Genomic DNA, 14,041 nt, shown 5'->3' on the forward strand with positions numbered 1-14,041 from the left:
CCTAAGTGTCCATCATCGGATGAATGGATAAAGAAGATGTGGCACATATATACAATGGAATATTACTCAGCCATAAAAAGAAAGGAAATTGAGCTATTTGTAATGAGGTGGATAGACCTAGAGTCTGTCATACAGAGTGAAGTAAGTCAGAAAGAGAAAGACAAATACCGTATGCTAACACATATGTATGGAATTTAAGAAAAAAAATGTCATGAAGAACCAAGGGGTAAAACAGGAATAAAGGCGCAGACCTACTAGAGAATGGACTTGAGGATATGGGGAGGAGGAAGGGTAAGCTGTGACAAAGCGAGAGAGAAGCATGGACATATATACACTACCAAATATAAGGTAGATAGCTAGTGGGAAGCAGCCGCATAGCACAGGGATATCAGCTCCGTGCTTTGTGACCGCCTGGAGGGGTGGGATAGGGAGGGTGGGAGGGAGGTAGACGCAAGAGGGAAGAGATATGGGAACATATGTATAACTGATTCACTTTGTTATAAAGCAGAAACTAACACACCATTGTAAAGCAATTATACTCTAATAAATATGTAAAAAAAAAAAAAAAGACAATGAGCGTGTACCAAGGTGGCGGACCCCACCCTTCTCCACGGTTTCCAAGAGTAGCTTGGAGTCTAACAAAACCTGCCATATATATACATATATACACACACATATATATATACACACACACACACACACATATATATATATATATATAGTCTTCTGTCAATCAAAAGATTTACTTCCTATCCATCTTAAAGTTAGCAAGCTGGGGGAGGAGAGAGGTGCGCGTGGAATGCAGAGGCAAGTGTGATGGGTAGAATATTGTGGGAATCAGCATGGCCTGAGACCGCTGAGGCATGTTCGGACTCAGGACCCTGCAAACCTCGAGGAGGGAGTGAAGGAATGAGGCCCCGTAGGCCCGTTGGTGGACGCTGGAGAGCACGGGAGAGAGGGGCTAGTTGTGAACGATCTTGGGCCACGGAGGGGGAGTGGGCGGGGCGCGGGGCGTCCGCAGCCCGCCCTCCGCCCGCTCCCCGCCCCTCGGGCGGCTCCCTGCGCTCCGCTTACTTAACCTGCCGGCGGCGACGGCACTCGCACTCCCGCACCGCTCGACCGCCCGCTCCGCGCCGCCTCTCGCTCCATGGCGCTCCTCGGGCAGCTACTGCCCCTCGCCCTGGCACTGGCCCTGGGCCCCGCCGCCACGCCAGCGAGCCCCGCCAAATCTCCCTACCAGCTGGTGCTGCAACACAGCCGCCTCCGGGGTCGGCAGCACGGGTAAGAGGGCGCCCCCATGGGGGGCGGAGGGACTGGGCGTCGGGGCCGTCGGAGCGGGCTGGGGGCGCCGGAGACAAAGCCCGAGGCTAAAGCAGGCTGTGTGGGACGCTCGGAGGGACCAGCCCTGCAGGAGGTGGAGGGAGGGAGGCGGGGACGATGGAGGAAAGTCAGCAGGAGGCACTGTGTAGAGGAAGCGGATGGGAGAGCTGACCCGTCACCCCAACTCAGGCCAAGAGCGTGAGAGGGACCCCGGGCTTTGAGCTTCTCCCAGCGGAGAGCGCTTGGCAGCTCTCTGCCCCGAATCACCGTGGGAAGGTGGCCAGGGCAGAGAGGGAGCCCACCCAGCAGGGCACAGATTCCAGTCCAGCCAGGTCCTTGTCCAGCACCTTCAGCTGTGTCGCTGGGGCCACACAAGCTGGCAGCAACCGAGGCCCCCAGGCTCCTGTTCACCTGTCCAGGCCTATACCCGCGACCTGGCACCAGACAGTGCTCTCCAGGCGCAGCAAGGGCAGCGCGGCATCTGCTCCCCGGGCAGATGAAGAGCAGGAGAGTGCGCTGAGCCTCGCACACATTGTACAGATGGGGAAACAGTCTGGAGGGGACACACCACTTCCCCACGGACCTTCAGTACGTACTGGAGCTGGGATTGGAATCGCTCTTAAAACACTGGCTGGGTTTGTAAATTTGGGACGTTATCATTGCAGATATTCCTTTGAGACACTGAAGATGTGTTGGTTTTAGGGGGCAAACCCAGGCAAAAGGTCTGACCTGGTAAAGACCCTGGCCCAGACGCAGGCAGGGGTGGGCAGTGTTTCTACATCCCAAACTAGGCCCTCCCGCTTCACACATGGCCAGGCTGTGCTGCAGCTTACAGCCCACCTGGGTGCACCGCCTCCTTTTTCACAACTAGGTAGAACTGTATGTGGACAGTCGTGTCACAGCCCGAATGCCATTGGGTCTGGCATTTGCTCCCAGGTGGTTCCCAGACCACCAAGTGACTGGGCAGATCTGTACTCAGATCAAAACTCACCATTGGAAGTGATCAGTGTTGTCTCCATAGGGCTTTACAAAGCCTTGGCTCCCCGCCCTTCAAAGCGCCCCCTCCTTGGGAGCAGTCATCCTTGTACCCTCTGCCTGTGTGTGGCCTTGTGGCCTTACTTGGCCGTTCAGGTGCCCAGGGCTGTGGGGAGGGGACTGATGAGAGTGAGTCTGACCCCTCTGCAGAGTGAAAGCCATCCAGGCCATGCTGCAGCCTCAGCACCCTGCAAGAGAGAGGAGAGCACAGGGGATGTCCCGGGGGCTTTCGGGAAGTGAAAGATGCCCCTTTGACTTAGGCCGGGTACAGAAGGGTGAGGGGACAGGGCAGAAAGACGAGGGGGAGACGAGGCATAAAGTCAGAATGTGAGCACCTGGCATTGTCATTGTCTCTGCCCAGCTCACCATTGTCCCTCTGCCTTTCTTACCAATGGAGCATGTCCTGTTTGGGCGCTGCAGTCCTCCTGGGAGGTTTCTGTTCCTGCTGTATCTTCTTAGGCACTAAGTCAAGAAGAAGCCCCAATAGCGTGCCCTGCAGCACTGTTACCCGGAATGGTGGCTCTGTGCGCTCCGCAGTGAAGCTTCCCCAATGGTGTTGACAGGGTTCCAGCAGGAGCCACCTCTGCGGCAGGCCTCCTTCCTGTCAAAGCCCAGAAAAGCCACAGACCAGCTGGAAAATAGGTTTTCTTTTTCTTTTTTAAATGCAAATGCTCTTTATTTTAAAGTTCAGACATTAGATCAATTTCCTCCCTCCCCGCCCTCCCCCCACCCCTGCAGGCTAATCCTCTCGATTAGCTGCTTGCAGTGCAGTTGGAAAGGCCTATAGTGATCTGTGATGGACAGGATGGTCTAAGCAGTCCCTGGTGTGCACCCTCCCCCAATAAAGTCTGGACACGCAGGCAGGTGAACTGTGACAAACAGTTGCAGACACAGTTGCGTTTACTCTGATCTAACTGTCCCTGAAAACCTCACCGGGCTGCCTGACTTTGCCCTTGTGGGTGGCACCCTGTGCAAAATGGATAACCTTGTTCAAACTCCCGCCATCTTTTAAAGTGAGATCTGGTGGGAAGGGAAAGGTAAGCTCTTCTTTAACGGAAATGTATGTGTGCTTCACATGGCGTGAAGGAAGAAATAATAAGCAGGCCCTGCTCACCCTTTATCACCGTCACCACTTTTGCTTTCATCTATTACCACAACACAGTGAGCTCTGTAGTGTGCGTTCCCATTTTACAGATGGAGAAACTGTGGCTTGGTGAGGTGGAGTGACTTAGTCCAAACACAGAAATATGTTGGGAAACTAGGGACCATGATGTGGTCTCTTGACTCCCGGCTGTTATCTGTGTTGCTATAGGGAAGGAAAAAAACAGTACTGAAAGAGAAGTAAAAATGCAGTCACACTTCCAAATATCAACAACCAAAACTGGACTGAATTTTCTGAAGCAGTTGATTTTCAAATCCAAGTTGAACAGCAGAGCTGTTGTCCTTGAGGTAGAAGGCCCAGAAATGGGGTGCTCATTTTGATTAAACTTCAGCATAAATTTCCTGTGTACACAGCCGACCCCTCCCACCCCGATGTGAGAGGGAGTACGTCACAGAGACCCCCAGCCTCCGCTCCTGTCTCAAAGGGCAGCGGCAGTGGAAACTCGCTCCGCAGAGGAATGTTGGAGCCACATCCACAAGAGACACTGAAGATTTTGCCAAACGCCTACGGAAAGTTGCAAGGAATTCATCAACAGTAATTGTTTCCCGCTTGGTCAGATAGAAGAACTTCTGAAATTGTCCAGCAATAAACAGCACCTATGGCTGGAGTGTGGCCAGCGGGGGCTCTCTCAGGGTTATCTGGGACTGCTGTAACCTATGAAGGCCGAGCAGCAAACTGAGAAGCAAGTTGGCTTCTGTAAAAATCCTCTGGAGGCTGTGGGCATTTGGTCAGACCCAGCCAGGAGCAAGGGGATAAGGGCTGTTCTCCCTGCTGGCCTGCGGTTTCCTCTCTAGCCTCAGCTTCTCTCACCCTCAGGTTCTTAACAGTAACTCACTAATGTTTACTGGGCTTCCTTGGCCCACTCACCTTTGCCTGCTGAACCATGAACTGGACAAGAGGTGACATCCAGGTGGTAGAAGAGACAGGGCAGAGAGGTAAAGGGTCAGTGTGCCCTCCCACCCAATAACCTGACTCTGAGTATTTGAGAATTGACCAAGTTCCTGTAGCCATGTGATGGGGACGGCAGGTGCTGCCCTCACTGCGGTATCAGTGTCTTCCCGAAAAACACCATGCATCTCAAATGATGCCAATTGATTATATTTGTAAGGTATCAGAGGAAATGATATTTAGAACTGACACCTGAGGTTCTCTGGGCGTAGAGGTTTTGTGAAAGCCCGTAGTCTCTCCGCTTTGCTCTTCTCTGGCTTGTGATTCAGCCAGGTGAACTGCCTGCCTCCGGCCCAGGAAGACTGCCCCCCACTTGTCACCACACAGCCACAGCTGCCTCCTTCCCCAGGGGCTCCCAGTAGCTGTCCTGCCACCACATGGCCTGAGCATGGTTTGGGTCAGAACTTGGTACACCAGGTAAAATACGCAAAGACAAAAGCCCACGTCTCTGGGAAAGCAGACTTCTCAGCAGAACCTGGGTGTTTGCGCAGGGTCGCTCAGGATGCTTCTGAGCTGGGTGCTCCTGGGAGCAGGTCATTCCAGGCCCCGCTGCACCTGATCTGGTGCTCAGCCGCATCTAGAACATGAAAGAAAGAACAAGGCAGCACACCTGCCCTCAGGGTTCTTTGGAGGGTAATTGAAGAGAAGACATACACGCCCTGATCAGTTTTGGGTTCTGTTTGGTAGCCAGCGTCAAACAAGGGCTGTATCACCGGTCAGAGGTGGACAGAAGTGTGTCACCTGGGGCACTGGAAGAGGGCTTTCTGCGGGGAGTGGGATGCAAGCCGGGGCCTAAGTAATAAACGACTGAGTTCAGTGAGTGAGCATCTCCTTCCAAGGTCCTGACAGCAGCTGGCCATGCCCCCTAGTTTCCAGGGTGGACGCTTCAGATAGGCCGTGTTTGGGAGCCAGGCAACTGCCTAGGGACGCAGAGGATGTCTGTGTGTGGAGCTGCCTGGGAGGTGCTGGGGCCCGGACCTCATGACCACGGGACCAGCAATGCCCACAGGGAGGCCAGGTTAAAGCCTGTGAGTGTTTGGGCTCCGTGTGGAGGACAGGTGCAGAGGAAGGCTAGGGGGCCTCTCTAAGCTGCTGTTCTTAGCAAGCGCACCACTTTTACTTAGCTGATATTCTCCATCTATAACACGGAGTCTAAAATTTTTAAGATGTTTGTAGTTACACTTACCAAATGTCTGTGTCAAAGAAGAATGCTTAAATGAAATTACATCACTGTATGAGATATACTTTGACAATTTTTAAATCGGTGTTGGGGGGGGATATTTTCAGGGGGATGCTGGAAATCTAGGTCATGAGGGCCAGAATGTACCCCCAAGTCAGCCCCTGGAACCAAGACCGAAATGACTGTATCTTCTCCATATCTAGAACATTCTGGTGACCCAGGAGGGCCCACATGGTGGGAAGGATGTGGAGGTGGGTGGACATGCTGACCATCTTGCTAACACGGCAGCTTTTGTTTTCAGCCCGAACGTGTGCGCTGTGCAGAAGGTCATTGGCACCAACAAGAAGTACTTCACCAACTGCAAGCAGTGGTACCAGAGAAAGATCTGCGGCAAATCCACGTGAGTATCTGGAACTACCCGAGACCGCCAGCCACTGGGGAGGCTGCCCTCGATGTGCACGGACTGCAGTCGCCCCTGGGCGTGGGCTAGCCTTCTGGAGCCATGAAGATGCGTGTGCAGACATGTCAGGGGACTGTGTGCTTGGGAGTGGTGTTTTTTGTAGGCTGGCCAATTTTGTTTTTCATTTTTAAGGCTCCTGACAATACTTGGATACATTTTTCAGGGCTGACTTGGGATTGCAAGAAACAGGAAACATGGTGTGCGTGTGTGTGTGTGTGTGTGTGTGTGCTTCCTAATCCTCACTAAGTGATACAAACACAAATATTCAGTGGAGAAGCCATCAGCCTCTGACTCTGGGAAAGAAGGCCCATTGGTGAGCTTATACCCGCTTCCTGCTCTGCAATCCAAAAGACTTAGAGCGCCTAGAAATAGGCGCATAATAAGACAGCATAGCGTATTAAGAACACAGGCTCAGACTCCCTGATTCAAGGGCTGGCTCTGCCACTTACCTGGGCAGGTGGCTTCACCTTTGGAATCCTCAATTGCCTCATCTGTAAAGTGGGAATAACAGTAGGACTACCTTATGTGATTGTTATGAGGATTGAATGAAATAATGCACAGAAGAGGCTAAATTAGGTACCTGGCGCATAGTAAGTGCTCAGTAAATGCCACCTGCTGTTATTTGCAAACCTTAGCCTTCCTCAAACGGAAGTGAGACACGGGGGGTGTGGACACCTGTGGTTACAGGAGGCCTTGCTGGTGCCTCTGTCAACACAGCACGGAGGGAGACGGCATTCACCCCAACTGCCCTGCGGTCTGCGTGTTCTAACAGAATTCTGGGGAAAACTAATCTATTTTGGCACCAACCATCAAAAGATCTCAAAGCTGGCTCTCTCCTATAGACAGGAAGATGTGCCGTGCATAACTCCCTGAGCCACTTGTGAGGAAAGGACCTTCTTCTCATCTGTGTAATGAGAGGATTAAGAGATGCTAAGCCATGATCTTGAAGCCTTCCCCATGTTAGGGATTTTTAAATGTATTGCTTGTGACTTGCTTTTGAGCAGATGTCTCCTCTAACTGAAGGAAGGGAAAACGCTCTTTCCTTGAGATGTACCTGGAAATAAATACCCCAACTTGTGACCCTGACTGTGTCCTAACACAGTTATCAACTCTAGTATGGATCAGGGAAATTGTAGATCAGGGCAGAGGTGGGGAGAGACCAGTAGCTCCCTGGGAGCCTGTCAAGGGCAGGGCCATGACAATTGGTTCCCCACTTGACCAAGCCCAGCCACAAAGGCAAGAGTTGAGTGAGCTAAGAGGACCCACCTCCCAGGTTTAGGGAGCAAACAAACCCCCAGCTAGAATTCTTGCTGCTGTGGACAAAAAGAGATTATGCAAATAATATACCACACATCCTTACCTGGAACCCAAGTTAAAAAAAAAAAAGAATACCTTCAGTACTCTTTGACTTTTCCCATGTGTGTATATTATCTACTAAAATAAGCAATTAATTACTTAATTAAACACAGAGCCAGGCCTCACATAATTGCTTCTTGGAAGATGACCAAAGCCCTGGTATCAAGCATCTCAGAGCCCTGGGTTTCAAGATGCCACCTTTTTGTTCTTTCTGGTTTCCCTAAAAATGGGACCCACTTAGGATGTCAAGCTGGCAACAGGGTGGCGTTGGCCATAATATTTCAGGGTGGCCCGTGTTGAAGCATTTGTCTGACTAGTTAACAGTAGCTTGGGAATATTCCCCAGCAGTTCCCAGGTTGACGCTGTTGTGGGTGATGAGTCGCCTTGACTTATTGGCTCTCGGTACCTGCACCCTTCTCCACTGATGTGCCAGGACGGGTGCAGGCGGCACAGCTGCATGTTGGCCAAATGTTCTTGATAAGGGGTCATTAAGATGTGATGGTGCAGCACCAGTGAGCACAGGGCACTGGGGGAAGGAATAGACAGGTAGGTGTGGGTGGGGAAATGGAGGTGCAGAGCAGGGCCAAGCAGAGCCCAGGGCCCAGTCCCAGCCATTGAGCTGGTCTTACAAAGCCAGAGGGGATGACCTGCACTTACAACTCTGCGATGTTCTGTTGCTTTGGGCAGCTTAAAAAAGAGGAAATGGGGGGCTTCCCTGGTGGCGCAGTGGTTGAGAGTCCGCCTGCCGATGCAGGGACGCGGGTTCGTGCCCCGGTCCGGGGGGATCCCACATGCCGCAGAGCGGCTGGGCCCATGAGCCATGGCTGCTGAGCCTGCGCATCCGGAGCCTGTGCTCCGCAACGGGAGAGGCCACGGCAGTGAGAGGCCCGTGTACCGCAAAAAATAAAAATAATAATAATAATAATAATAATAATAAAAGAGGAAATGGGGACAGAAAATCATGAGTTGATTAAAAAAAACACTTCACGATCCAGGATAAGAAGGTCCCTTCCTGGAACATTGCGTGCAGCGTCAGGAAGGTGAAGCTGACCGGGGAGAAATCCAGAGAACTCAGGGAGGGAAAGGGGAAGTGGTTGGATTCATCTCCACTGTCCCCGAGAGAGCTGAGAAGGGGCAGCCTTGTAGTTTGCTTGTGCCCAGGATTAAGACCCATGAAGGGGCTGCCATCTGGGCACCGGGAATTCAGTGCCATAGCTGGTCAGGAGAGGAGAGGGTTGTGCTGGCTGGAGTTGATGTCATCCTGGTGACAATGGGTCCCTTGGTGCATTTAGTTGGGAGATGACCAGACTGGGAAACCGCAAGCATGGTTGTGGTTGGAGCAAAGAGGGCATTCTCAGCATGTGGTCAGCCTGGGCAGTGGGGATCTTCCTAGCGTGACTCCAGGGAAGAGGCTGGAGCAGAGGTGTGCACTGGGATGCATGGCAGCAAAGGTCACCAGGGGGCCCAGGACCCACAGGAGAATTTGAACTTGAAAGCAGATAATTGGCACTAAGTACAGGACCAAGGGATGAAGGCTTTGCCGGGTGAGGTCATGCAGAGACCCAGGAGCCTGGAGCCAAATGTCTGCTGCAGTGAGGCCCCGACTCCACCTCCACAGAGGGAGGGAGGGGAATGGCCACATTCAGCACTCAGCACTCCCATCAGCCCACCGCATCCATCATCTTTAGACGATAGCTTTTCTGTATTACCGAAAAGAGTCTTGGTGCTGTTTTGTCGAGCCTGATGCATGGATTTTATTATAGGAAGTAGTTACCAGTGGGCCCCTATTTAGGGACTTGAGTGAATTTTATTACTTAGAAATTCATTTAACTTCAGATCCTAAAGAGCACCAGTGTGATCCAACAGCTAATCAAGCAAAGAGGGTCATTTCAGTCCTCGGTGATGATCAGTAACCATAACATGTTTACATACAGCAGCTGAAGCAGTGGTGCAGGAAATTGTGCTCGGGAAGCCTGGCTGCCTCTGACAGGCCTTCTTTGTAGAAGCCCCGGCAAGAGGGAGGTCCATTTAACAGCCAAGTCAGAGCTGACATCATGGGGATGTAATGAATCACAGCAGGAGCTCAGGCATCCTCAGTGTGGCACAGGGAGGGCCAGCGCAGGAGCTAGCAGGTAGGGGTGGCAGCTGCCCATTCCAAAAGGCTTAACGTTGTTTCACAAGCAACGCAATTCACAGGCACAGTAGCCAAGATGAGCTGGCAGGACATTCCCCCTTCTCTAGTAGCAAGCATTGCTTTGCCCAGGGGCTGAAATATTAATACTTCTTCAGCACTGCCTTCAAGTTTAGACATTTCACTTCTACCAAAGCCAGCTGGTGTATGGTCGAGATTTTCCATCATTTGGCAGAGCTGTTACCTGTAGATCTCATTCGGGCAGGGCACCCAGGGACATCTGCAGTGAAGCTGAGGAAGAGCCTTCCTTTCCTCCCTCTCCTGTATCCCACAGCCTCGGTCCCAAGAGGAAAAAGAAGAGGATGGTGAGAAGCCATCTAGGGGTGACAAGCTATCCTCAGACCCACACCAGCACCTCCTTCCCTGTTTCATATTCCCTGTGCAGCCCCCTGGGACCGCGTGGCTAACCTGCTCTGAAATAACTCAGGTTTGACATATGCCAAACACCTCTGTTGTGCAGTGCTTCCTGAAGGTTCTCTCCCATTCTGTAGACTCCTAGGAGTCAGCTTAGCTGACAGGGAATCTTGTTCTGTTGAGTATTTACATGAACCCATGTACCGTTTGGGGTAAGACCCTATGGTAGGCAGAATAATGACCCCCTAAGGCTGTCTACATCCTCACCCCTGAACCTGTGAATATGTTACCTTACAAAGGAAAGAGACTTTGCGGATATGGTTAAGTTAAGGATCTTGGAGGGGGTGGGGGGGAGATGATTATCCTGAATTATCTGATGAGTCTAATATAATCATAAGCGTCCTTGTAAGAGGAAGCAGGAGGGTTAGAGTCAGAGAAGGAGATATGACAATGAAAACTGAAGTTGGAGTGATGTGACCACAAGCCAAGAAATGCAGGCAGCCTCTAGAACTGGAGAAGACAAGGAGTAGGTTCTCCCCTAGGACCTCTGGAAGGAATACAGCCTTTGGTTTTAGCCTCGTAAGGCCAAATTCTGACTCTAACATCCAGAATTGTAAGATAAATTTTGTGGTTTTAAGTCCCTAAATTTGTGATTTGTTCTAACCACAATGGACCCTATCTGTTAACTTTCATAGCTGTGTTATGGGGCATTTATTACATGGGATTTGATCAGTGGTCTCCTGCAAGGCACGGCTTTCAATGAAGTTATTGACCTAACTTCAATTTGAAGTTTATACCTGGAATTTTTTAGGAAGAAGCTCCACAACTGAGTGCTTAGTAACTAATATCAAGTAGCTGGTAAGTGCTTTTCATAGGTTAGCTCGTTCAGTTCTCACAATCAACCCTTAAGATCAGTGTGATTGTTCGCCCATTTACAGAGGGGAAGACTGAGGCTCAGAAAGCCTTAGCAACCTGCTCAGTCATCCGCTGGTAAGTGGGAGAGGTCCAGTCATTCTACATGCTGCCCCCGGGGGAGAACCAAGCCCAGCAGCTAGTTTTGGTGACATGGGGGGAGCCCACGTGAGCAGCCCTGGAGCGCCTGGGTCAACTGCCCCAGATCTCTCTCTTCAGCCCTAAAACCTGTGACTCTAAGCCCCAGGGAGAAGGCCTCCTCGGGATCAACAGAGGCCCTTTGGCCCAGAGCCACCAACCTTTTCCTGGTTGCTCACCCGCAGCCTGGTGGTCATTGAGAAGCCCTGTTGCAAGGGGACTCCCTCCCTAGTCAGATGGAGAGCATGGGAACTGAGGAGACACAGCCAGCATCCAGGAGCCCTCCCCACCCAAATACCCTCACAAACCATGTGCAAACAGACGTCACCAAAAAATGTAAGTGTGTTTTCCCAAGGTTCCGTCTCATCGCTCGCCAAGCTGGACCCTGGTGAATGGGATAGTGGTGGAGTCTTTAGTGGTAGACAGTAGGTTAAAACAAGCCCTTTTTTTTTACCAGGGGGCTCAAGATTTTCATTTTCTCCTGGGAGGCTTAAGAGAGCTCAGCTGAGTGCGGAAAATGAACCCATCCAGGCAGGCGCCTGTCTAGACCACGTCAGCCTGTGTTTGTTCAGTGATTCCCTTGGAAATCATGACACGCTGGATGGTTTACCTTCGGTCACAGGAAGCTGGCTCTCAGGCTCCGTTCCTTACCGCACTACTTCGGAGTCAGGTTAATCCCTAGGTGTTTACAGCCGTCACAGCGGCCAAAATTGTGAAGCATGCTTGGGAGAGAGTGATTGTTTTAACTTATTATATTACCTCCTTGAAAAATCATTTTGGGAAGAGAAAAACCAATGCTTCTCTCTCTATCCAGTCGTGAGTAAAACTTTGGAGGGGAATGGAGGAGAGCTTTGAGACTTTATTTCAATTCTTTAGGCCTTGGATTGACACTACCTTTTGCACCCCACCCCTGCCTCTTTCAAACGCCCTTCTAAGTCAGGCACCTTCTCTGACTTTCTTCCTCAAATTGCTCTTCTGACCTGGGAAGTTGGAATGAGAAAATTAGTGTCTCATTACCCTAGAGGATATACTTTTTCTGAGGTTTTTGCTTATTGGACTGTGTCAGGCCAAGGAGAAGCCAGGAGCCTTTAATCAGAGCAGCTTTTGCTGATAAGATCCGATCCAGAGACCAGCAGATTGGTTCTCTCTGTGCAGGGAAGCCAGGGAACCAGGGAGGCACAGATGGGGGCCTCCCTGTGTCCATCCTTTCCTGCGTTCATCCTGGAGAGATGAACCTCTCCATCAGAACCATGACTCTGTGATTGCCCCAGGGGCCCGTCTCCCCACAGCATGTGTGTTCTCCCCAGGGCCAGAGCCCAAGGAAGGTGGCACACGGGGCTGAGAAAAGGGCGTGTGAGTCCTGAAGGGTTTGGTCAGGATCACCTCAGTGGGCTGTCTTCTTGGTCTGCAATTTACAGCTGCCCTCTGCTTCTCCAGGGCCAGGCAGGCTGGTTCTGAAAAGACCTGGTGTTGTTGGGATAGTTGAGCAGGGTAACAGCCAGCTGTGGAAGCGTTTCAACCCATAAGGCTACCAGGCTGAGGGTGAGAGGCGTGGCTCACCCCATGCACCTAGAGAGTGCCGGGGATGCCAGAATATGGGTAGCACAAGGGAAGAGGAGGGAGAGGCCAGCAGGGCGAGAGGGTTAGGAGAAGCTAACCAGGAAAAAGCCTTTGGCTAGGGGGCTGAGCCCCTGCAGGGGGTGGTGTGTCCCCCACGTCCAGCCCCTGTGGGACACGGGTACAGAAAGCCCACCTGGAGAGAAGGGGCAGTGAGTGCTGACAAGGGTTAGCTCTGATCACATCGGAGAGACCACCTGTGTCCTTTTGATGTCAGACTTTCCAAATCAGTCCACTTTCCCCCAAACATGTGCACTGTCAAGAGCAACGGAAAAGGGTCTGGACTTGCTGAAATGTGGGGAGAGTCCTAGATCTGCCCCTCCCCAGCTGTGATCCTAAGAAACCCCTTTGCCCCCAGAGCCCTTTCAGCTCTGATTCCATTCTGCATTTCCTTCTGCACGCGGAGACGTCCCTGCTTACGTCTGTCCCTGCTCCCCTGCCCGGCAGCCTCCGTTTCTCCTGTCACTCTCCCCATCTCTCCCCGCCTCCACACACACGTGGCCACAGGAACCAGCAAGTTCACACTTGGGGGGCTGACTTTCTGTTGTCCTCAAGGAAATCCTGGTGAGGCCCCCGAGCTATCGAGCTCTCTTGTGGCTTTGTAGGATGGAACTCAGACGCTGACACCCTGGAAGAAGGTCTTTGGCCAGAAGAGTCTTTGGCTGGGGGCTCCAAGGCATGGAGTGTCAGCACCATGTGCATGGGGGATCCCAGAGATGATGAAGGCTTTGAGGAGAAGATCCCCCCTCCAACTGTGCTTCTCCAACTCCAGGGAAGGTCACCAGGCACTTTTAGAAAGAAGCTAAGCTTTGGGGGGCTTGACCAAATCCCACTTCCTCAACCCCAGCCATAGAGCCCTGGCATTTATCAGAGAAAGCCTGAGATTCCACGCGTGCGTGTTCCCGGGCCTGTGGGCCCAAGGCTTGCGGCTCTCCCTAGGTTTAGCTACGAGAAGCCGGCAGACACTATCCTACTTTGAAAACGTGCTTCTCTACCCCCTAGAAATAATCCCATTGGCTGGAATTCTGAGTGTGAAATTGGAAGTAACCTTAGAGGTCATCTACTTTAACTTCACCTTATTTTACAAAAGATCAGGAAGCTGAGACCCAGAGAGAGAAGTGGACTTTCAAGGCCACCCTGCTAGTTACTGATGGATGACAAGCCTAGTCTCCTGTTTAGTTACATCCTGTTGCCTTTGAAAGGTTGTGCGTCAGTCAGATCTCACGTTTGCTGCAGAAGATGACTGGTTTTCAAAGAGAAAACCGTGGGTTAGTCAAGATCAGTCCTGAGACCACCAGCCTGTTTAACCCTTTTAAATAGGGCTGAAAGGTTAAAAAGGAAAAGGCTGGGAGGAAGGCTGGGAGAGAA

The 14,041-nt window shown here is 51.7% G+C and overlaps 1 protein-coding gene across 1 annotated transcript in view; it reads left to right on the forward strand.

The window, feature by feature from the left end:
- Positions 1–1,101: 1,101 nt before the first annotated feature.
- TGFBI (transforming growth factor beta induced) overlaps positions 1,102–14,041 on the forward strand; it is a 32,488-nt gene continuing 19,548 nt past the window's right edge. Inside the window, exons 1-2 of the mRNA XM_033853199.2 lie at positions 1,102–1,281; positions 5,947–6,045. Of these exons, the coding sequence (XP_033709090.1) occupies positions 1,148–1,281; positions 5,947–6,045 (233 nt within the window). The 5' untranslated portion in view covers positions 1,102–1,147. The remainder of the gene's footprint in view (positions 1,282–5,946; positions 6,046–14,041) is intronic.

This window comes from Tursiops truncatus, chromosome 3, assembly GCF_011762595.2.
Source record: "Tursiops truncatus isolate mTurTru1 chromosome 3, mTurTru1.mat.Y, whole genome shotgun sequence".
NCBI lineage: Eukaryota > Metazoa > Chordata > Mammalia > Artiodactyla > Delphinidae > Tursiops > Tursiops truncatus.